The 24,820-nt window shown below is 42.6% G+C and overlaps 1 protein-coding gene across 1 annotated transcript in view; it reads left to right on the top strand.

The window, feature by feature from the left end:
* The first annotated feature begins 3,710 nt into the window (after positions 1 to 3,710).
* The window catches only part of LOC122871884 (BCL-6 corepressor-like), a 42,269-nt gene continuing 21,159 nt past the window's right edge, over positions 3,711 to 24,820 (top strand). The window contains 7 exon segments of the mRNA XM_044187420.1: positions 3,711 to 4,406; positions 7,913 to 7,992; positions 9,846 to 12,357; positions 12,360 to 13,615; positions 18,215 to 18,515; positions 22,339 to 22,779; positions 23,887 to 24,114. Of these exon segments, the coding sequence (XP_044043355.1) occupies positions 7,990 to 7,992; positions 9,846 to 12,357; positions 12,360 to 13,615; positions 18,215 to 18,515; positions 22,339 to 22,779; positions 23,887 to 24,114 (4,741 nt within the window). The 5' untranslated portion in view covers positions 3,711 to 4,406; positions 7,913 to 7,989.

Here is a 24,820-nt window from a genome sequence, read left to right as displayed (position 1 = left end):
TATTATTATTTTATTATTATTGTTATTATAGTTGTAGCAGTAATGGTGGTGGACGTTATAGCAGCTGTAATATTAGTTGTAGTATCAATATATAGTGATAGAAGCAGTAGCACTTGCAGAGATTGCAGCAGCAATAGTAGTAGTAGTTGTTGTATTAATGGCAGTAGTATTTCTCATACTATCAATAGTAGCATTAATAGTAGAAGTACTAACAGAAGCAATGGCAGTATTGTTGGAATAATTAGTAGTAGTAGTACAACAGTAGCAGCACTTAAAGGAGTTATAGACACAGTAGCAGAAGCAGTACTTGTACAATAGAAACAGTAGTAATAGTATTTGTAGTAGCAGTGTGAGCACATTTGTGATAGTTTTAATTGGAGTAGTAATAGTGTTAGTTTGAAATTATTCAAGTAAACATGTAGATTCTAACACAATCACACTTTTTTTTTCAAAGCAGTAATTTAATTTAAAGTTTGTTGCCCTCTGTCGTCGTTTTGAAAAGGCGTGTGATGTGCCAGGAAGAAGACTGAAAACAGGAAGTAGAGAGCTGACCACAGTCTCATGCTGCGCGTTTCCTGTCTGGCTGCAGAGCTGGCCAGAGTTTCACACTGGTTGTTTAACATTAGACCAGTGAGTCGAGAGTTAACCAAAAAACCAAAGCTTGAGCTGACTGTGCAGTGGCCTCGTGGGGACGTCGGTCCCCGTAACGTAGTGTGCAAACAGATTAATAAATAATCGTTTGTGTCACTTAGGAGGACAACGCACTGACTTATTGTTTATTATCAGTAACATTTGCTGGAAACTGAAGAAGTGGAAGAAGTAGTAGTATTTGCAGTAAAGTAACAGCACTTTCAATGGCAGTAGTAGTATTTGTCGTACTTTAATTAGAATAGTAGCCGTAGTTGAAGTATTTTTAAGTAGTAGTGTGAGATGAGGTAGTAACTGTGAATAGACGCAGGCATGTGTTCAATTCTTGTACTTTGTTTTGATAAGTGCTCTATAAATAAAGTTTTATTATTATTATTATTTATTTATTATAATAGCAGTAGCAGCAGTAGCGCTCACTGTAATTGTAGCAGTAATATAGCAACTGTAGCAGTAGTGGTACTTTGGGTATTGTTGCAGTAACTAGTGCCAGTGGCAGTATTTGTCATTTTAATTAGAATAGTAGTAGTTAGTTGTTGTTGTAGTATAAAGTAGCAGTAATAGCAGTAGTAGTAATATATGTGATATCAACAGGACTCGGTGTAGTACTGGCAGTAGTAGCTGTACTCGCGGAAGGAGCAGGGGTACTTGTCGTCATGGTAGCGTAAGATACGGTTGTAGTTATTGATAGCAGCTGCAGACGGTACTTCACAAACCATTACAACGCCGCACGCAAACGGAAACACAGAATGTGGAAATGCGTACGGCGATTATACGTAATGCGTGTACAGTTCAGCTCCCCGAGCTTTTCAAGTGGCCCAACAGGGCGGAAAGGGCAATGATTGATACACGAGCGCAAGCGAGTCCAGATCCGGTTCGGTCCAGTGCCTGCAGGTCCGTATAGGGGATCTTGATCCAAGTCTTCAGTACACGAGTACTAGCAGTAGTTGTGATAAAGCAGAGGTGATGTAAATCCAGTTATTTTGGATCTATTGTGATCAATCGGATGACGATCAGCTGCGATAGATCGGCGCAGTACGACCGCAGTCCGTGCAGTAGTGTTAGTCGTGGCGGAGCTGGCGCTCGGCTGGACCTGCCGCAGTCGTACTTTCAGCGGTTTGCATAATGTTTTTGTGCAGGAGCAGTTGTAGTATTTACAGACAGTAGTGCTGTGGAGGATTGCAGTACTGTGTGGCTCCACTAGGAGGCGCTGTGGTGTAACGCACTGAGGACTGAGTGTGTGTGTGTGTGTGGGGGGGCTTCATGTACTTTATTTTGCCTCTGTTTTAGGTTATTGATCAGCACAAATTGAACATATATGACGTAAATAACAATAATAACATAGAGATATAATTTAACTGCTCTCAGAATCACTCTAAAAAACTAATATTAAATAATAATAATAAATATACTGATCTGATGCTTTTTGATTGGTTATGTATTGATGAATTGTTTTGTGTGTGTGTGTGTGTGTGTTGTTTTTTTTTTCCCAAACTGAGAGGAAGACGAATCTCTTTACTTTTTGGTGTATAAATAAAAAATAAAGTAAAATAACTTCAGCGCCAATCTGCTCTCAGAAGTTCACATCTGTCCAGTTTCAATTCCAACAATAAGGAATTGTTAAAGGAAATGAAAGTATCGATACACGGAGCTGTGTGAAGTCGGCATTGTTTATCCTGAATAGCACCATAATGAATGCAATGCTGATTTCAAAATAAAAGTACCGCATTTAAAACTTTTGGCAAGAAGTTTTGTTTTTACAGGAATTTGCAAATTTCTGTTATTTTTAATAGTAATATTGAGTAATATTTTAATAGTAATATTGAGATTAGATTTGGACGTCTTTTCATTTATTTTCATTCTTTTTTCTTTGTGACTTTAATTTTATTATCCCATGCTAAAATAAATAAAACATTTAAAATATAAAACCTCACTTTGAATAAAATAAAGTAAAGTAAATAAATACCCGCAAATATTTTGTGGCGAGTTCAACTTTGGTGAATTCACCAATAACAAGCCGTCTTGACAGAGCTGACCTTCGAGCGAAGGGGGGGCCGCGGACTCCAAGATGGAGGAGGCTATTGTAGCTTAGCATGTTAGCTAACATCCAGCTCCTGTGTCAGAGTATAAACTGCCCCACAACAGTTAGGAGGCACGACATCGCACTTATTGTCTTATTAGCAACCAAGCTAACTCACAATTAGCGAGATCGTTAGCCTTGAGAATCCCTTCACTTAAACTGTATATTGAAATTATGTACAAGATGGAGGAGGCTATTGTAGCTTAGCATGTTAGCTAACATCCAGCTCCTCTGTCAGAGTATAAACACAACAGTTAGGAGGCACGACATCGTACTAATACAGCTTTTAACACACTGTGGACACTCATTGTCCTATTAGCAACCAAGCTAACTCACGATTAGCGAGATCGTTAGCTTGGAGAATCCGCTCACTTAAACTGTATATTGAAATTATGTACAACCCTGAGACAAAATGTCAGCTATGTGGAGGAGGAAACGGCTCAGAACAGAGAAAGAAGCTCCGGGAGTTATTGTGGCGAGTGCTAGCATGTTAGCCGTTAGCTCGCCAGCGACAGTCGTTTAATTAATTAACAAACTGAAAAGGGGTATAAGTTAAAAAAAAAAGTATACTGAAGTACTATAGGCGACTTAAATACAAATTTAAGGTACTTTACTTGAGTGTATTTCCATTTTATGCTACTTGTACTTTTTTTATTATTTATTTCCATTTTATGCTACTTATACTTTTACTCCACTACGTTTATAACTTTAGTTACTTTGCAGATTACGATTATTAACACAAAATATAATCAACTAATAAACTGATATGTTATTATGGATGAAGAAGAATATAAAGTGATTAAAATGAGCTCCGTCTTTTATTCTGAAGGCGCGCAGCGGAAGTGTGGCGGTTCGTTTTTTGCGTGACTTGACGCGTCGGAGCGCGAGCGCGGCAGAGAGAGACGTGGAGGAGGAGGAGGAGGAGGAGGAGGAGAGGAAGAGAGGGAGGCTGTATCCGTGTGGAGGAAGAGGAGGAAGAGGAGGGTAAAACCAGCAGACAGACGGACGGACGGACGACGGGACCGGAAAGAAAGAAAAGACATGTGGAATAATCCGCGAGCTGCGCGCGCGACACCCTGAGGAATATTTCCGCTCTTGGAGGATTATTTTAAAAAAATTTGTTTTTCATTTTCGGGCTGAATTTTTCTGGATTTGATCCCGCGGCTGCTTCCTGTCGGGACTTCACGGAGGGAACACACACACGCACACACACACACACAGACACACACACTGAGAGTTCAGCCCGGTACCGGACGGCGCGTGCACACGCGCGCGCGAATGTGCGTGCGTGTCCAGGTGTGTGTGCCCGCTCACAGCTTTCATTTATTGCTGTTGTTCTTAAATTTGATGTTTTTCCAACGGAGTTCTGCTCAGCTCCGGGCTCCTTGCTTCTGACCTGTGCGCTTGCGTGCTCTGCGTGTCTCACACCAGGAGCAATTCATAAACACCTTTATTTTTTATTTATTTTGCAGTGTGTGTGTGTTGTGGGTGTGCACGTGCGCGTCCACGCCACCCCCCCCCCTGTCCACGCGGCAGATCAATGAGGATGGATTTATTTACTTTAGCACGCGAGGAGAAGCTTTAAATACTTTTGATTCCTCTTGTTTTCACCGGATGGATTTTAAATCTAAAATAATAACACTGAACCATTAAAAAACTGGACTTCCCTCCGCAGAAGAAGGTGAGTTTAATTATTTTATTATTAACATCACTGCATTATTAGACTTTTCATGACATTTATTGCAGTTTCTATATTTATAACTCTCACAATAATCCTACAATCAATTAATAATATTTCTCTAGTATTGACATTTGTGAACTTTACTGTGTCCGCTATGGAATAATATTCCTATAAACTGATAAAATCCAAAGTCAATAATATTTCAGCGCGTGGCTGTAAAGCTTCTCTGGTAATGCTGTAATATATATAATATTCCAATGGGAGTCTGGTACAGTCAGTGAACTCCTTTATATATGAAACAGCACGAGTTATCAGCACGCAATGATTCTAAAGTAACTCAAATATTGATTATATCATAATATTTCAGGATGCAGTATTTCTGTTTGACGGTTTTTACGACTTTTATTGCAGCTTTCGTTGTATTTTCAGTGAACGTGGCGATATGGACGACATCTCCACAGTTTGTCATTTTTATATCGCGATACCGATACGATATACGATTTCTCGCTCGTCTGTCTTTTTCAATCATCTCTGGACCCCTCAGGTTGGCCATGTGGCCCCTCGGGGGGCCCCGACTCCTCAGGTTGGTCCAACAGAACCAGAGATGTTAAAAGGACAGTTTACATCATTATGATGTCACGCCCTAACATTAAAAACTGTGTCCAGTGGTTTCCAGACCTCCCTCAGTGTTTCCGAACGTAACCAAACTTCATTAAAAAAAATCAGTATTTAAGAAATACAGAGGGAACTGTTTGACACGACGTTAGACGCTAAAGAATCGTGTTTTTAAAGCTGTCGATGGTTAATATGAGAGGAGGTCATGTGACGTCACAGAGATCAGAGGTGATGTCACACCTTTCAGGTGAACTGCAGACTCTGAACATCAAAACAAATCTCAGTAAATTGGCAGCCATGATGGTTACGGTGACGGGGATATTAATTTTGCGTTAAGTTTGTTTTAGTTATATATTTTATTTTAGTTCAGCGTTATATTAAAACTCTAAATTGATTCGGATTAAGGCGTTAACGTTCTGATCCTTGAAGCCAAACTTCTTGAGTGGTTCTTATTCGGACGTCAGAGAAAAAATTTAAACGCGAGAGAATTGATAATCTTCGTGCGTACGACGTGTTTTGGTGAGAGACGCCGAATGTAAACAGAAACTTGCTTACAAGAAAACTCCACGGTGTAGCTTTAAAGCTAGGTTCAGGCGCGAGATCGACGTCATTGCGTCTTTCGCGTCGAGCGCAAACGCTCCGCAAGTTGTCGCTCGGTCGCGCGCCTTTTCATTTCAGCACAGAAACGTCCGAAGGTAGCACGTTCTTCTGGTAACGCCCGTTGTCTTCTTGCTTATTCACGCAATATTTTGTTTTTACAGCGCCCTGGCGGTTTTTGGAGAATGACGCAACGAGCAACACGCCGCTGTGCGTGCTGCGTCGCTCTCGCGCCATGCTGCGCCGCTCTCGCGCCATGCTGCGCCGCTCTCGCGCCATGCTGCGCCATGCTGCGCCATGCTGCGCCGCTCTCGCGCCATGCTGCGCCATGCTGCGCCATGCTGCGCCGCTCTCGCGCCATGCTGCGCCATGCTGCGCCGCTCTCGCGCCATGCTGCGCCGCTCTCGCGCCATGCTGCGCCGCTCTCGCGCCATGCTGCGCCGCTCTCGCGCCATGCTGCGCCATGCTGCGCCGCTCTCGCGCCATGCTGCGCCGCTCTCGCGCCATGCTGCGCCGCTCTCGCGCGAGTTTAAACACAGCTTAAGGTCTTTTCTTGCAGCTTTAATGACGAGTCCTATAATAATTCTGACTCAGAGATTCATAGTTTCTTAGTCATTTTATTGATGATCCAGCTGCCGGACGCTGAAGCTGATCCGGGCTGTAATTATCTTCTGATTTATATTTTATGAGATGAAACTTTAATGAGCCCTGCCGGGAAAAACGGCACTAAACGCTGTTTATTTAACCGCTGAACGCCGGGAAATCTGTCTGTTAACGAGGCCGAAGACGCTGCGTTAACATCCTTTAGAAAAATACCTCAAACGTCTTAAACTCCCTTCATTTTCCGTAAATGTAACCTGTGAAATATCTCACACACGTTCAAATCAGGAACTAATCGTGAGTGACAGTAAAGTTATTGATTACATTGTTGAAGTGACACCAGTCGTGTGTTTGACCCTCGGTGCGACGGTTCGATACACAAGCTGCTGTTTGTCGATACTGACGCAAATTAAAAATGCACATTTAAAAAACGTGAAATTAACAGTTTTTACAGGAAATTTTGGCCTCAAATCTGCAGATCCAGGTGTGTGTGTGTGTGTGTGTGGTTTGATGGATGAGCATGACACACACACACACACACGCACGCACATACAGCTGTCCTTCAATAGTCTGGAGATAAGAGCCGTTATTGAAATCCCAGCTCCCTAACAGCCATCAATCACTCTGTGTGTGCGTGTGTGTGTGTGTGTGTGTGTGTGGCAGCCTGTCAGACGGCTGTGTGTGTGTGTGTGTGTGTGTGTGTGTGTGTGTGTGTGTGTGTGTTCATCGAGCAGCGCTGATACGTTTTCTCTCTCTGCTGGATTATGACTTCCCCGGGAAACGAGGCGACGTGCCTTATCAGTCCTCCGGCTGGGCGATAAAACACACACACACACACACACACACACACACACACACACACACACACACACACACACGTCGAGCCTCATAACATCGCTGCAGACGGAGAGGTGTGTGTGTGTTTTTGTGCGAGTGCAGCTGAGACGTAAAACCACACACCAAACTCCTTTGAGTTTCTTTAGAATTTCAACATCACCAAACTGTTTTACCACTTCGGCTTCTTCTGGTTCTGTTGCATCTAGAAACTAGAACCATGTCTTTGTAGTTTTTGTCCTTCTTTATTGGACTTTTATGTCCTCAAACTCACAAGATTCATGTGACATTTTAGCGTAATTGAAACTATTGTAATTCATTACTTAAATGCACAGAAAATCAGGTCTGAGAAGGCTTAAATTATTGTTTTACAAAGTGTTTAAATGTGAAAGATCATGTTTTTGTCCGAATTTCAACCGTCTGCTGCAGACCAAACTAAGACTTTTTCAAAAAACATTTTCTAAAGTGTGAAAATTTAACAAATCATAATTTCATTTTGGCCTTTTGACGACACTTTTTGAAATGTTGGTCTTTGTGTCGCACCCACATTTTTAGACTCAGACACCCTGAGGTGTATACGTTTTAATTTATCTTTGTCTCTCACGTTTGGCTTTTTGTCAGAAACAACGCTGTTAAATAATTATTAATATTTAATAAAATAATCTCAAGTAAAACCTCCCTGGTCTGGTTTAAAAGACAATTTCACACACATTTTAAATCATGCAGAGAAAATGTCGCTGGAAACAGTTTCTATTACAGAGTGAGACCTCTGTTCCTGTACAGAAACCTCAGTGTTAGTTTCAGTCAGTCTGTGTTTTAAAAACTTCCTCCCCTCATGTGGTTTTGGTCTCCGTCTGCAGACATGGCGGACTGAGCGGCGTCCTCGAGGCAGACGGTCCCGTCTGAAGTAGAAACCAGAGCACTGCGGGCCCACAGCATGGTAAGGTCACCGCATACCGGCCAAAAACTAGAAGCACTCCGTGCGAAAATGACATTGACGTTGTTAGAGGTTGTAGCTTCTGCATTATTTGATTGAAATCAAACAATAATTTAAGGTTAAAGAACTGAGCTTGTCAGATTTAGTCTGACTGACATGATGCTGAAACTTTGAGGAAACTGACATAAATCTGTATTTTTCTCTGAAAGTTTTTTTAAAAAGACATACAAACGTAAAACTGGGGCACCCTGGGGAAAAAAAAAAAGATTTTAATTAAACTGGCAGCTGTTTACAGCATGAAAGTCAATTTGTGTCACGTTACGAAATCTCACAAAACGTTGCGTCAGGTCATTGTCGCGTCGTGAGAAGTGACGAAACGTCGCGTCGTGAAATGTCTTGTGACAAAATTTCACAAAATGTGGCGTCACGTCACACCAGCTGTAGTAACTGTTTGTTTATAAAAAACTTACCGTAAGAAAACTATTGAAAAATCGAAATCGAACTTCTGGGTAACGTATACATACAGGAACTTTTCATCACTGCTTTTCCATTAATTCCTCTAATTCAGAGTTTAATTTTCCTCCAGCCAAACTTTTCGATCTCTTTCATTTTCTCTTTTTTTTTTTCGTTGCCCTGAAATCGGAGCGAGTGAAGGATCTCTCTGCTTCCTCCACGTCTCAGGCGGCCACCCAGCTGTCTGGATAATTTCCTAATGGCCCTGCGGCTGATAGCCAATCAGAGATGGTTCACGACGCAGTGTGACAGGAAATTCAATTAGGCTGTTTTTTTTTCCTGCAATATTGCTCTCCCTGACTCTCTCTCTCTCTCCTACTTCCATGCTTTCCCTTTGTCTCTCGCTCTCTTTGTTTGTCTCCGGCCTCCTCTTTTTCTTTTCCTCCCTCTCTCTGGCTTTCTCTGTTCTCTCGCACCCTCGCCTCCCCCTGTCTCCCTGTTTCCTGGATCTGTGGAGGGAGAGTGAAAGAGTAGCTCCGGGCGTTGTATATCATCCAGGAATACTAAAAAAAAAAAAAAAGAAGAAAAGAAACGCTGCTCTCATTTTTCTCTATGAAAGGAAAAATGAAATCACAGGCTTCGTGTCCTGTAGTGGAGAATCTCTAAATGGACAATTCTTTTTTCCTCCCTTCATTGCTGTTTGTCCTCGAAGGCTTAACGCTCATATTTACTTCACTAACTCTGTACAATGGGAAGAATCATTTAGTACAAAAATCGATACTGCTACTGCGTTGAGTTGTGCATGTGTACAGCTAAAGAAAATTCCCAATAAGGAAGAAATAATACCAGAGCAATTTTTAAAACATTTCTCTACAGTGAATCATTCAGGATTTTATAAATCCTTGTTAACCCTCAGAGGAAGAAAATGTACACATGCTTACTGATCGAGAAAACGTCAGTACCTGACTTTCTCGTTCAGTTGGTAGTTAAGTGGTAGCTAGGGTTTGGCTACGTGGTTGTAAGCGCATTGCTAGGTCGATCAATTTATCGTTATATATAAATATTTTTTAGAAATAAAAAATGACAAAAATTCACTGTTTCCAGAGTCTCGAATGTGAATATATGCTGGTTTTATCAGTCTTTTATGATAGTAAACTAAATATCTTTGTGTTTTGAAGTGTTGTTAGAACAAAACAACCAATCTGAAGATGTCATCTTGGGCTCTGGGAAACTGGGAGGGACATTTTTATTTTTTCAGGTATTTTGTTGATCAAATGATGATATTTGATGAAAATAATCCTTAGCTGCAGCCCATATTAAATCGCAGTTGTGAAATCATTCAAATCATCTGTTTTACAGCAGTCTGGTCATTACTTACTTTGACTCTCCTCTCCATGTTGCAGGTGGATGCCAGCACAACTTACAGGATGAACCCGCTCGCTGCCCTCAGCATCGACCGCAACGCTCTGGTGGGGGAAAACTACCGCCCCCACGGAGGAATTTTCTATCCCGGCATCCATCCTCTCTCTACTGAAAAGCCCCAGGAGGCTGGCACTTCTCTCCCGCTTGGTTATGATCTTCTGTACAAACCAGATGTAACCCTGTTGGATGGCCAGAAATCCGCAAATGGATATGTTGGACTTTATAAAAGCCCACCACCAGGGTTGCAGAAACCCCTGATTGTCCCTGCTGCAGGAGGTGATTCCCTGGGGCTGGACCGCCACATTATACCCAATGACAAGCAGTCAGAACTGGGCCTGAATGGTGCCAGCAGCTTCCTGAGATCGCCCTGGATGAGCCCTTATGCCGATGCAACAATGTACCCCTTCTTGGACATGGCATACAAGGCCTCCTTCCTGTCCCAGCCATCACCCTTCATCCATCAGCAGCTGGCATATCAATCTCTGTGTGCCGCTGGGGCAAGAAGCAGCACACCTGGGGAAGACAGACTTTTCTACCTGCCTCATTATACCCCGGCCCATATCTCCTCCTCGCTGGGCCCTCCAATCAGGATCCCTACGGCCACTCCAGCCCCTGCTGTCCTTTCACCTCTGCCCCACTGCCAGGACAAGGCCCTACAGGGACTTGGTCCTCAGGTACATCAGGAACACTCTGCCTTCAGCACCAGTTCACAGATCCACCAGGAGCCCCAGCCTCAAGCTGTTCACCATACTGAGCGACAACATGGCAGCAGTAGCAGTGGCGCAAAATCCAGTCAGCCCACTTCCACCAAGAACACTCTTAGCAGCAGCAGTGGTGGAAGTAGTGGTGCCCCTGTTAACAGTTCAGCTAGCACTGCTGCCTTAGAGTCAACCCCAGTTACCCGTCCTCCCCCACCCCAACCCCTCAGCAACACCACTACAGACCTCCAGAAGTCGCTTTACAGAAGCACCTCCTCATCCTCAACCACACTTTCAGTGTCTCACCCCTTTTACATGTGCAGCCTGAGCTCTGAGAACTGCTCTCCCATGCACTCAGGCAGCATCAAAACCAAAGATGCCAGCTCAGACCGCTGTAGTGCAGAGAAGTGCATATCACCTGCAAAGACATCACTGGACAGAGCTGTACCTCAAAAGCCTGCCAAAAACCCAGGGGAAAAACCATTGGATCTGTCTGCCAAAGAGTTGGAAGGATTCTCAAATGGATTTCCATCCAAATTAGAGGCCCTGTCCAAGTTGGGGTATTTACCATCATCTCGTTACGGGCTGCTAGCCAGTCAGGACCAGCACCTAAAGGAGGGTCTACCCCCACCTGTTAGCACGTCAGCAAAGACTCCAGATCGTCCTGAAATGATCAATACTGTGTCCTCCCCTTGGGTTGTTCCCGGTCCTTCCCCTGCCATCAGCTCTGTCCACAGCAGAGGCTCCCAAATTATGAAAAACAAGAGTGTAGACAGTGTTTCTCATCATCATGAGCCTCAAAGCTCACCTGGCTCCACTACAGTTGAGGTAACCAGTATTCCCAGCCCTGCCTCAGGGGGAAGACCCTCTGCATCATCTCCTTCCCCAAAGTCCAAAGTTGAATGGTCACGAGCCCCCCTTACTGATTTGGAGAAAGTCCATCCAAGCAGTAAAGGAGAAACTCGTACATGCCTTGGAAAACAGAGCATAACTCCAGCTAAACCAGAGACTCACAAGAGCCAACCTCATCCACAGCAGCAACAGCAGTCTCATGTGGAAAATGGAAACTCTTCCAGTCAAATTTATGGTGAGTCCTACCTCCCTCCTGGATTAGGTTACACAAACCGCTACATCCCATATGCAGTTGCTGAGAATATGTCCTTGCAACGCATGACCATACCAGGCAAAGGGCCTGTCTATCCCCACCCAGTCTTGCTTGGCAGCTGCAGCTTTTACCCACCTCGTATTGCACCAAAACATGGCCTTCTATATGGAGTACATCCAAACCAGGGTGACTTCATGACATACCAGAATTCCCGGGGGATGGCCCCTCCACCTGCTTCCTCCCACCCAGGTCTTGACTGTCTTGAGACCCAGGATAAAACCTGGAATGCAGAACCATACAGGAACCAGGAAAGGCCGGATGCTGACAGCTCCCAAAAGAGTGACAATGAGAGAGACAAGTCCACAAACCAAACCACAAAGGCTTCAGGCAAAAGCCTTACTTCTGTCAGAGATGATGTAGTTTGTATTGACCTGGTGCGCGATGAGGAAGATGATGATTTGTCCACCAACAAGCACAGCTCCCTATCTACCATAAGAGAAGATTCCTCCAAGCATGGTGGCAGTGGCTGTAACCACATCCAAGAAAGAGAGCCATCCCTCCCTCCCAGCCAGGTTGCAGATCAGAGACAAAGCTTACTATCCCAAACTTCCCAACCACAGCCCCCTCATCACAACTCTTCTTCACCTCCTAGTGATCAGATCCCAGAAGAGATCCCGGAAGAGGAGGACCCATTCCATTCCCAGACATCCCAGAGGAGCAGACGATGCGCTGTGCTCGAACTTCTCCATACCAATTTTCTAGAAAATGTAAAATTGGAGCTTCTGGTGGTGCTGGGGACTTGCTAGCGGGCGTCACTAGTGGTAGGAATAATGGTGTTGATGGGAAGAGTGCTCGTAATGACACTAAGTCAGAGACCTCAACCAATAAAACTGCTAACCCTGAGCAAAGCCCTTCCCGAAATGGCAACTCATTGGGTCCTTTTAGCAAAGGAAATTCTTCTAGTGACTGTACCAATTCTAACAACATCATGGGAGCAGTGTCTAAAGTCACCAGTCACAAGAGTCCAGCTTCTGGGGGCAACTGTCATTCAGACAGTCCAGTTTGCAGCAGTAAGGGACCTGCATGTAGAGATTTCAGTCCCCAGGTCCCAGCATGTAGGAGTTTTAATCCCAGGGTTCCAGTTGTGAACAGCAGGGCCCCACTGTGTGTTAACATCAACCCAAGAAGTCCCACATGTAACAGTGGAGATGCAAACAATACAAATTTTGTCAACAGAAATTTTGTGGGTCCATGTTGCAGAAATCTGGCTCTGAGGGCTCCAACTTGTGAACCCAGAATTTCCAGCGGTCCAACTCATGGAAATAGCAACCCTGTGAGTCCAAACTGCAGGAGCATCAATCCCAAATTTACAAATTGTGAAAACCACAATGCCATGCACCAAATATGCGGAAACGTCAATCTCAGGGCTCCTGCATGCGGAAAGAACAGTTTTAGTTGTCCAAATTGTGGAAATACCCTCTCTAAAGGCCAGTCTTTTGGAAATAACCATACCTGTGTAAATAACAACCTTAGGGTCCCCACATACGGAAACAATTTTCCTCGGGGCCCAAACTGTCGGCACCTTTCACCTGGCAATCCTATCAATGGAGGCTTTAACTTGATGCCTGCAGATCTGACGCCAGAACCGCCAGTTAACAAAGACCTAAAATGTGAAGGCCGTTCCACCAATGAGACAGAACCCAGGAGAGAGGAGCTAAACTCTAGCCTCACCACTGCTAGTTGTGGAGATGGGAAGAAAGACATCCTGGACAGCATGGATCCCCTGGCAGACGAGGATGATGACCCCGGCTGCAGCAAGAACCGGCGCTCCGGCCTCACCAAACGCATCGCCAATTCATCCGGCTACGTGGGCGACCGGTTTAAATGTGTGACCACGGAGCTTTACGCCGACTCCAGCAAGCTGAGCAGAGAGCAGAGAGCACTTCAGGTAAGATCTCGTTTTTTTCCCTCATCCATTCGTTAGTCAATGAAACAGTGATAGTCTGGTGAGACAGAGAAGGCAAATCAAATTTTCACTGGTGGTCTGGAGTTTAATCATTGCACCGCTGCTGCCTGTTTGGGTTTGTTTTCTGATATTGATTTTTCTGCTTACTGTTCATTAAGGCAATTTAACTCTCGCTCACTGAGAGGAAACAGACCGGCCCTTCACTGTGGTCTATTTCTACTCAACAGTTCTGGGTTTGACCCAAGGAAAAACAATTTAAAACCAGGACGTCACCACCGGAGAAGTCCCACTTTTCATTGTATAACTGCTGTAAGTTTCTTTCTTCAGCCCCAGAAGGTTTACGTCAAAAAATGGCAAATTTAATTTAGAAATTTAAATTCCTCCTGCTGGGAAATACACAGAGGACTGATACAATAGTATGAAATGTACAAAATAATGTTGTATAAGGAGATTCAAGAAGATTTTAGGAGATTAGAGGAGGTGTAAAAAGTTGATACACAAGTGTACGAGATGATGTGGATGCAGGTGGAGTTGTGTTAGTTGTGTGTGGGGGGGAGGGGTGTATGGAGTGGAACTAAGTTGAATGAACATAATTTATGTAGGGAAATAAATAAACAAGATTTGGCTGATGCCAATTCAATCCGTTTATGGGGGGCATGAGCTTCTTTCGGCTTCTAAAGGGCGGCGCGAGCTTCTTCCGGCTTCTAAAGGGCGGCGCGAGATGTTGCGTTGATGGAGGCCAAATGAGAACAGCAGTGTTTTCAAATGTAGCTGGCTTATTGTGGATGCTGGATGTTGAAGGAGGTGCGTATGAGGATGTGTTTGGAGGCTTTGACGAGGTTTTTGAATCTGGCAGGAAATGTAGTAAAGAATTATCAGGTCTTTCTTCTTTTTGCGCCTACAAATGTTTTGGGTCGTGCTGAGGTTGAGTTAGGATAACGCAGCGGCTGTATGTTTGTGGCTCCAGGCGACTGTTATCCTGCTGGGTTTCCCCAAAAAATGAAGAAAATGGAGACAGAAAGGAAAACTTTTCGCTGTCTTAATACATTTACCTCAGTCTCTTATTTTTCTCTTTTTCCTTTCATCTATGTCTCAACATACATCTTTTTTGCTCTATTTTTGTTTCTCTGCCTCTCTATTCGTCGCTTGCTCTTGCTTCTTGTTATTCCTGTTTCTCATTCTTTCTCTTCACCTCCTCATCCCCTCGAGATCCCCCCTTCAACTCAAATGAAATCTCTCCATCCTCCTCCCCCTCTTCATCCTCCTTTTCCATCCCTCGGCAGATGGAGGAGGAAGGAAAGTGGTACTTTTAATGAAATCCTCCTCCTCCTTTTTTCCTCCTCTTCCTCATCCTTGGAGCCCAGATTAGCCTTGACTACTTTAAGCACACACACACAGAAAGTGTGTGGTTTGGCTTGTGTTGATTTCCTAATGGAGGTTGGTCTGTGTTGAAGCAAGAATAAATAAATAATGAACTACATTTCCCACCAAACAGCCTCTCCTTATGGTAAGAAATGGACCAAAACAATTGCTTCTGTTTTCTGCTGAGTGACAGTGAACACGAGTCAAACACCAAAACCCAAACTGTGAGCTGTAAACAAATATGTCTGAATGTTCAACTATTCTGAGAAAACGTGAAAATCATAATGTAATTTAAGACGCTTTGAGTTGCATTATGGGAAATATAGGATCCAGTGTTTTTTGGAGTTTGACCTATACGATGGCAAAAAAGTTGAAGCGCTGGAATTTAAGCACTGAAAGAAGTTGAAGTGTCAGTTGTAGTGATAGTGCTGAAAGTAATTGAAGTAGTGACAGTTGAAACAAACACGGAAAAACGCTGAAAGGCCGTGCAAATACTACAAAGAGTCGGAGTGTTGGCGCAAATTAAAGTGCTTTAAGGAGTTGATGTGTTGGTTGAAGTGAAAGTGCAGAAAATAGTTGAAAAGCCAGTTGAAGTGTAAGCACTAAAAGGAGTTAACATGTCAGTTGATGTGTAACACTGAAAGCAATAAGTGAAGACGTAGTTGAAGCAAGAACTGAAAGACATTTAAGTGTCAGATGAAATTTTTGTTGAAGTGCAACAATGAAGGATGTGAAAGCGTCGTTTAAGTGATAGTACTAAAAGTCACTGTTCTGTTTAGGTTGTAGAGCTTGTGCACTTTTGTTCTCCTGGGATAACTGTCATAAGGAAGGAAGTTTTAAAAATTGGACATTGTGTAAAATGAGTGTGTGAATTTTTTTATGTTTTGGCAAAATCTTACTACCTAATAAAACTACCTAATATTTGAATATCTGTGCGTTGTTTTAAATTTGGTTCCGGACAGAAAGAGTCAAATTTGACTATATAAATGGCTAAAGATAATCAGGGGACAAAGTAATTTTTCATGTTTGTTTGTGAGACAGCAGATATTCATTTCCTTTATCACATTCAAAGTATTAACTGTCTTGTGTGTGAAGCGTCTCTCTCAGCTGTCTCCCTCCCTCTCAGACGGCAGAGCGCTGAGCTGTCAGGCGGTTTATTCCCTCTGGTAGGCTGTTTGCTCGGTCAGTCGTGGCTCCTGACGAAGGGTGTTGGTGGTGGTGGTGGATGAGGGGGGTTACCGCTCAAATTAACTTACATTTCGCTCCTACGCCCTTGGGTGCTGCCGGCTCTGGGCAGCAGCGTTGGATGGATTTGTAGCTCGTTTCACGGGCCATTAATTTTTAAAATGGGTTTGTGGTCAGGGCAGAGTGAGGTGAGCGAGAAATACTGGCCTGTCAGGCAGCGCGCGGGGAACGGTTACCGCCGGTTACTAGTGGTTACCAACGGTTACGAGGTTTGGTTTGGTTCATATCAGTGTTGGATGAACATCCTGGATATTCAGCGTCTTTTTCTCTGGAGAAAATGTCTCTTTGAGTTGGACGCCGGTGCAGTTTAAATCAGAAAATGTGTTAAAGATCAGACAGAAAAAAGGTGTCTCATGGTCGTTTTGTTTTTTTGTTAACGAGTGAGACATCACTATAACATTTAAAAATTAAATGCATGTTCAGTGTCTTAAAATGATATGTATCTGCATGGGAATAATAGGTGAAGATGAAGCACTGAAAGAAGTGCAAAAAACACTGAAAGTGGCAGATGAAATTTTAGCACTGATAAAAGCTGAAGTGGCGGTTTAAGTGAAAGTGCTGAAAGGAGTTGAGAAGTGACAGGTGAAGTGAAGGTTTGAAAAAAGTTGAAAGGCTGACCGAAGTGCAAGCATTAAAAGAAGCTGAAGTCTTAGTTCAAATGAAAGAGTTGATATGTTGGTGAATGTTAAACTCTCATTTGAAGTGAAATTACTAAAAGGAGTGGAAGTGAAAGTGCTGAAAAGATAAATGAGTTGAAGTATCAGTTGAGGTGAATATATGGAAAGGTGTTGTAATGTCAGAAGAAAAGAAAGTGCTGTGAGCAGTTGAAGTGTCAATTAAGGGGTAAACACTTAAAGGAGTTGACGTGTCCGTTGAAATTCAAGCATTGAAAGTATAATCACTGAAAAGCACAATTCACTGCAAGCCCTAAAATAAGTTTAAATGTCTGGCAAGGGGTAAGCACTGAAAGCAGCTGAAGTGTAATTTTAATAAGTAATGAACACTGTAGCCTCTAGGGGCGCTAATAGCACTTAAGCTTTTTGCTTGCTTGCTTTTTTAGTAAATTTGATGTTATGTAAAGGAAAACATGTTTTCTGGATTTCATCCCAGCAGCACCTGTTCACTGTTTCTTGGAGCGGCTTCACCAACTTTATATTTTCTCTCAGTTTGTGTGTTCAAATGCCAACAAAGAGTTTTTTTCTTTCCTTCAAAGCAGCAGAGTCTGGGGTCACAGAGCGAGTTCTGAAAGTTTATATTTTGTGGTGTGTTTGTGGTTCGAGGCAGTGAAATCCTGAAGCTTCCCGAGGCTCCAGCTGCCAGAGAAAATAGCCAAGAACTCACCTCTGGCTGACAGCTGCTGTTTATATCTGAGCATCACTGAAAGTCTGGAGTTAAAGCAGAAAAAGTCCAGCCAGTTAAGGTGATGAAACACTGATTTTGTTTAAAGGAACAATCCCCGAGATATCAACCGAAGGAATCAGCTGTCACTCAGGCAACGACGGACTCTGTTCTCTGATGAATGTTTTCTTACATCACTAATGTTTGTTAAAAAAGCAGCCCGGAGAAGATGGGCCACTCAGAAATTTGGGAAACCTCCTGATTTTCTTGTACTTTCTAAACAAGGTTTGTTCTCGCTGATGTTGTATCATTTGAAACAAGCACTGAAAGTGTCAGTTCAAGTGAAAGTGCTGAAGATATTTGAAAAGCCAGTGTAAAGTGCAAGCGAGGAGATGAAGTGTCAGTTCAAGTAGCAGTTCTGAAAGAAGTTGAAGTGACAGGTGAAACAAGCACTTGATGAAATTTTAGTGGCAGGTGATATATAAGCACTGAAAGGAGTTAACCTGTCAGTTGATGTGTAGTGAAGTATAAGCAATAAATTAAGTGGTAGTCGAAACAAGCACTGAAAGAAAAAAGTGCTGAAGTGCTTTACTCTCACTGATGCTGTATTATTTATCCGTCTTTCCTTTTTCTCAGAGAGCAATGCTGCGTTTCTCCGAGCTGGAGCTGAAGGAGAAAGAGGGAGGAAGAGGAGAAGAAGAAGATGATGAAGAAGATGATGAAGGAGAAGAAGAAGGGATACCGGCAGCAGTGGTGGTGGCGTCAGGGGAGACGGAGCTGGCAGATGGCCAGCGGGGAGACGGAGGGAGGGAAGAAGAAGACGAGGAGGAGGAGGGTGGAGGAGGAGGAGGAGGGTGGGAGCGCTGCCAGCAGAGCGAGGGGAGGCGAGGAGGAGGAGGAAGAACTCCCTCCGCAGCCACCGCCGAGGAACCGAGAGGTAAGAGGATTTCCGGACAGCGCTGAAGGATGATGTGCACGCTCACACACACACACACACACACACACATATATAAGACGTTAAAACACACACGCTTGTTTTTTTAGGTTGATCTCACTCGCTTGAAGTCGGTCGCTTTCTTTGTCTCTTTCTTTTTTGTGCGCTCTGTGTGTGTGTGTGTGTGTGTGTGTGTGTGTGTCAGTCAAACACATTTGAACTCTCGGTGCACCTCGCTCACTTAAAGCCGAGCACACCGCTGCCCTCATTTTCTCTAGGAAGCCGAGTGTGCACAAAACACACATACATACATGCACACACACACTGTAAAAATCCAGATCTGGTGCGTTTTCTGATCAGTTTAAAATCAGGGCTGGAAGTATGGAAGTTAGTTAACGACAAACTGCGATAATTAAATTTCACTGCGTGAGTTGAAGGGTAAGTCCAGATCTGAAAGCAGGTGATGAAAGAATCAAGGTATCAAGGCTAAACTGATCCGATTCCAGTCGTTCAAACAGGATATAAAGCTAATTTTTGCCTCTTCTTTTTTGGCAAATTTGACCACTAGGGTGTTAAAGCAGCCAATATTCAGACTGTACAGATGTGTACACTGTGCCTCGGTTTAAGTTAGTATTCCAACGGGACCGTGATAACTGTGCTATGTACACGACTGTTACATTTAAGTGGGTACACATGCAACATATATTTGGAAAGCTAAGATTCTTGTGATTCGATTGATGCAAACCATTTCGAGATATAATCACAAGCAACATCGGTATCAGACCAACAACAAAAGTGACGCAACTCACCTATGAAGCTTCATAGTGATCCACCGATCAATAATATTCCGACAAAGCGGTCTTGTTACATTGGCAAAGGTCCAGACGATCCAATCTAGTAAAATATTTAGTCCAAAACACATTATTACGTCAATAGATACCTGGACTGCTGTTGCATATTATTAGCCGCAGATGTGTCTAATCTTCCACGTTTTCTTCGTCATAACTCTAGTGTGGATGTAAACATTTCCAGTACCTTGGTAACACACTCACTCGACCCAAAAGGAGGTTCCATGTCCTGTCCACAGCCTACAGTAGCCAACGAGAGTCCTTTCTGAACACAAGCGCCTGCCCCTCTTCTTTCGTGTCGAGAGAGAACCAGTTGCAACTGATTGTGCGGATGACTGGCACTTCGTAAAGCCAATGAACTTCTGAAAATGAAGATATGCTGATTCAGTGGGTCTAAAGCCACATGCAAGAAATCCTTGTGTAAAGCGAAATGCCTGCTGCCTTTTTTGTCTGCGTCCGCAGTAACATTATAGAGCATTTTAGAGCGTTTTGGAGTTTAGCGCCTAGACATGCCCTCAGGAAAACATGTAAAATGTTTTTTTTTGTGGTATTTTTATCAAATTTAAGCTTTAAGCTTTTTCCGTGTGTTCAAACTTATATTACTCAATGCCAGTAGCACTTAAAGTGATTCTGTTGGGGTAAAAACTTCAGAGTGTTACTTTTCAACAGAGACTAAGACAATGCATGTAATCCAAATGGTTAAAAAATTGGTTTAAATTTACTTTGGGTATACCTTGAATAGGTGTTTTTAGGCACATTTTACAGGAATGCTAACAGGTTTTAAGTGCGAATTAAAAAATGTAAAACTTTCGTCTTTGCCCCATTTCACGCCACCCAGAGCAAACATGTCCACTTGTGTCTTTGCATTGGCTTTATATCCAATTGTGCCACCTCAAAAATGTGTTCAGCCTGAACGAGGGCCGAGCGTTTAATTGTTTTTATGTCAAAAATGCACTTCTCAAATGAGAAGACGTGATGTTGTGATGGATCAGAACAGTTGAATAGGAACCACAAATTGAAGGTGCTTTAAAAACAAATAAAACAATTTTAAATTGTGTATTTGTGTCATTTAGTCTATAATGGGGTGTTAGAACAGTCTGCGTGGCTGCACGCTGGAGATACATCAGAGTATCATCTGCATATTGTTATAGACGATGTTGTATTTTCTGAAAAATAGAGGCCGGAGGAAGCATTTTAAAAGAGAATGAAAAGGGACCTAATATGAAACCTTGTGGTACTCCTCGGGATGAGGAACTTTCAAAAGAAGCTGGAGCCTGAACCTGAATGCTAACAACCTGCTAGAGTTAGTCCAAGAGCATAGATCAATTGTTTTAACACAGCAGAGAGATCGGGAATGCAGAAAGCCCAACTTCTAGTACTGTAAAAGTAAGGCTTAACTGATCACCCACTTTATGAGGAGTTTGACCTCCTTCCGTCAGTTCGCCACTCATAGGATGCTCAAAATAAAGATACGGCTCTTTAGACTCTTTAATTCCTGAAGCCATTGAAAGACTGCACCTCACCTAGAACTATATTTAATCATAATCTTCCACTTTATTTTATGTTCATGATGATAGTAGTGTTTCTGTTTTTGGCTTGATTGCTTTTTCTTATTTTTAAAGGTATATTTAATATTCTGCGTGTTTATAAATGGATTTTTTAAATACTTTTATGTCCTTTATGCCTTTCTCCTTTGGGAAATTAATGAATATGTCACAAACATTTGTTCAGCTTCAAATAAGGACAAAGGAGGAGCAGAAAATGAACTAATATAAAAACCATCGGGTTCAGTTGCTCAAGAGCATGTCAGCAGCCGCTACTCTCTGGGTGTTCAGTTGTGTTCAGTGCACGCACCCAGACAACAACGTTGCCATAACGATCGCCTTTGATGGTCCATTGCCATGGCGTGTAATGTGTCTGGCAGCCACGGGACGCACCGTGAGTCAGATGATCAGGAGGGAGAGAGAATCAGTGAAGACAAGAATAAGGGAGATAAAGATGGAAAAAATGAGCAAGCGACATAAAAGAAAGGAAAGATCAGAGAGAGAGCTTTGATCTTGGCTGCTTTTGAGAGTTGAAAGCATCTGATTGTGTTTGTGTGAAATCTGAGTCAGTGTTTAAGAATTGATTTCCTTTAATGAGTGTGTGTTAAATGTCAAAGGTCACAGAGTAAACAGCCTGTGAAATGAAGGTTGCAGGTTTGAATCCCAGACAGTTGTCACGTCTTTACACCATATATATAAACATGTCCATGTCTTATGTTTTTGATTTAGGGATCAGATTTTTGGGCAAAATGTACTGAAGCTGAGAGCGACAGTTTTTTTTTGCCATCATTTTTTTAACCTCATTATCTTTCGATGAATCAGAAACAGGTTTTCACATACAGCACAAGGGATTTTCCTTGGTGTTTTTGTGCATAACGGTCACAATAAACATATGAAAAGATAAGAAGAAACAAGTACTGAACAAGTCTTTCTTGACAAGTACTTGTTTGTTACAATAATAATCTTTTTCTTTTCTTACTATTTCGACATAAGTAATTTTTTTGGGTCATGATAACAGAATAATGTTGCTATCTCAACAACACTAGCTTTTGTTTTCTCATGATCAAGAACTTTTATATCATGAGAAAACAATTTTTTTATCACGACAAAATGAAAACATCTCAGACTCATCTCAAAACTCACAAAGAACTTCCGTTTTTTCTCCTAATTTCCCTCAGTTTTTCTCAGTTTCTTTTGTCTCTGTACGTACACGAACTCGTGCAGCTTTAGGATTTGTGGACATTTTTTGCTTAAAGGCATTGCACTCCTCTGGTATTACCACACAGGTGATTTTAATTATTTTAGTCGAGCTGTGTGGGCGTGTTCAGACATTAATTCCCAGAGTAACTGCGCCCAACTTCATCCAGAGCAGAGATCTAATCACACAGAATAAAATTCAGCTAGCCCTTATTATTTTTGTCCTTGTCTATGTAGGTTTCCATCCATCTTGCCCTCACAGCCGCCCCCCTGTCCTCCCAGTGTGCCGCCACTCCGACAACCTCCATGTCCTCAGAGAGAAGGATGACAGCTCCGCGGAGGAGCAGAAGAAGAACGAAGATGAAAAAGGAGGTTTGCAGGAGGAGAAGAAGAAAGAGGAGAGGAGTTTTGTCTCACAGCCACAACAACAAAGGTTCCTGTCCACAGCCAGAGGCCTGTTTCAGGGAAACGCCTCCATGCCGACCTCCACGCCAGCACTTGGAGGCTCGAATCTCAGCACGGTGATAAACCGGAGGCGTATCTTTAGTCTGGAGCCTTTCCACCAGAGCAGCATCATCAGCAGCCGGCTGAAGAGAGGGAGGGAGGAGGAGAGGGAGGAGGAGAGGGAGGAGGAGGACAGGACGGGAAACCACAACAAGAAAACCAAGTTAACCAACGGTAAGAGTTTCCCTGGATGGTGTTTCTGCTGCGTTCCTGTTCAGATTACTGACATTATTATACATTTCATTTTATAACTTCCTCACTGATGTTGTTGAGCCTATTTAAGGAAGCAGTTATTTGTATAATTGGTACTTTTTCATCTTTGTTTCTTTTTCATTGTAAACTTCCCAGTTGTCAGTATTTGCTACTTGAATATCTTTAGGTTTTGGACTGTTGGTTGAACAAGATAAGCAATTTGATATCATCACCTTTGGGCTTCAGGAAATTGTGATGGGAATTTGTTACTATTTTCTGACATTTTATGGACCAAACAATTAATTGAGAAAATAATCAGCAGATTAATAGCTAATGAAAATAATCATTAGTTGCATCCCTAGTTTTATGCACAAATGTGAAGATATTAAACTTTCATAGTTGAAGTAGCTTGGAACATTGTGCAAGAATATTTAGGTTCTAATATAGTATATATTTATTTTGTTGGTCTTGACTTGGTTTCAACTCCCATTTGGACTCGGTCTTGACTCGATCTCGGACCTGTTGGACATGTCTCTGACTCGACTTAAGTGGTCTCGACTACGGCCGTGAAAGAGTTGAAATACTCCTCCCTTGCTTGATGTAAAAAACCTGTTTTGACATTAGTCATGTTAAAAATCATTTATTCCCTCTATTTCCTAATAATTTACTGGCTTTTGCTCTTCTCTAACCTATTTTTTATAGGTTTCCCCTCATCATTCACTGGATATTATCTTCAGTTGTCAGTATGTGGTGAAGATCTATCTAAGACATTTTATTTGGTGTTCCACAGGGTTCTATACTGGGTCCACTCATATTCTCATCATACAGAGTCCATTTATACAAGAACATACTGTGAGCTTTCATGCAGATGACACACAACTGTATATCTGTAGTGCCTGATGATACATTATATTGTTTTCCTTATCATTCATTGGCTATTATTTTATCCCCTAATTCACTTATTTGCTGTTACATTTTATTCTAATAATTTGACTGTAATTATTCATTTGCCATTATTGTTTTTTCTTAACTTTTGATTGGTTGTTGTTTCATCCCTCCTGATCGTTCATCGGTTGTTATCCGTTACAGACTCGACCCCGGAGGACGTGAAGAAGCTGAAGGTTTGCATCGAGCTGAATGGCCTCCGACTCAACAAGCCCCGCCTCCCCGGGGACCTCAGCCAATGGCTGCCCTCTAGCCAGAGGGCGGCGGAGGTCGACAGGAAGTTCAGAATGGACGTCCCAGCCGTCAGGGGGAGGTCAGAGGTCAATGGAGGCTGGTGTGACCCTACGTTTGTGAGGAGGGACGACCCGAGAGGTAAAACCAACAAATTACTAAATTTTGTTTATTTATATATTTTTTTTAAATGTATTTAATCAGGCAGATTCATTGTAGCGAGAGAGGACAGGAAGCTAACTGGTGTGAGTGAAGAGGACGCAGAGGACGGGGTTAGATGGAGGCACGTGATTCGCTGTGGCGACCCCTGAAAGGGAACAGCCGAAAGGAGAAGAAGATTCATTGAGATTAAGATCTGTTTTCCCAGAGAGAGCTGAGAACAAGAACACGATGAGACAACAGAATCAACACAACTACACGATAAACGAGGAATTAGTAAGAACTTTAGGATTATCGTTATCTTATCGTTTTTGTAATGTTTACAGTGTTTGGTCAACAACAACAACAACAACAATAATAATAAACTTTATTTATACAGCACTTTTCAAACACAAAGTGCTTCACGCGGTTGAACCCGGATTAAAGCATTTCAGGAGGCAATGAGACGATTAAAAATAATACATGAATAAAACACCAACAATAATATGAAATAAAAACAATAATAATATAAAACAGCGTGTTTGTTATTAAAAAGCTTTTCCGACATTTGAGAAGCTGATTTTATATCGTTGTTCTGCGTTAGTGAAGCTTTTACTCTGAAGGCAGCAGCTGTGACTTCAGGAAGTGTTTCTGCTGCTGTCACCGCTGCTCCTCCTGCTGCTCCTGCTGCTCCTCCTCGTCTGTCTGC

This window comes from Siniperca chuatsi, linkage group LG24 (genome assembly GCF_020085105.1).
Source record: "Siniperca chuatsi isolate FFG_IHB_CAS linkage group LG24, ASM2008510v1, whole genome shotgun sequence".
Classification (NCBI taxonomy): domain Eukaryota; kingdom Metazoa; phylum Chordata; class Actinopteri; order Centrarchiformes; family Sinipercidae; genus Siniperca; species Siniperca chuatsi.
This window is presented reverse-complemented; position numbering and strand designations above follow the sequence as displayed.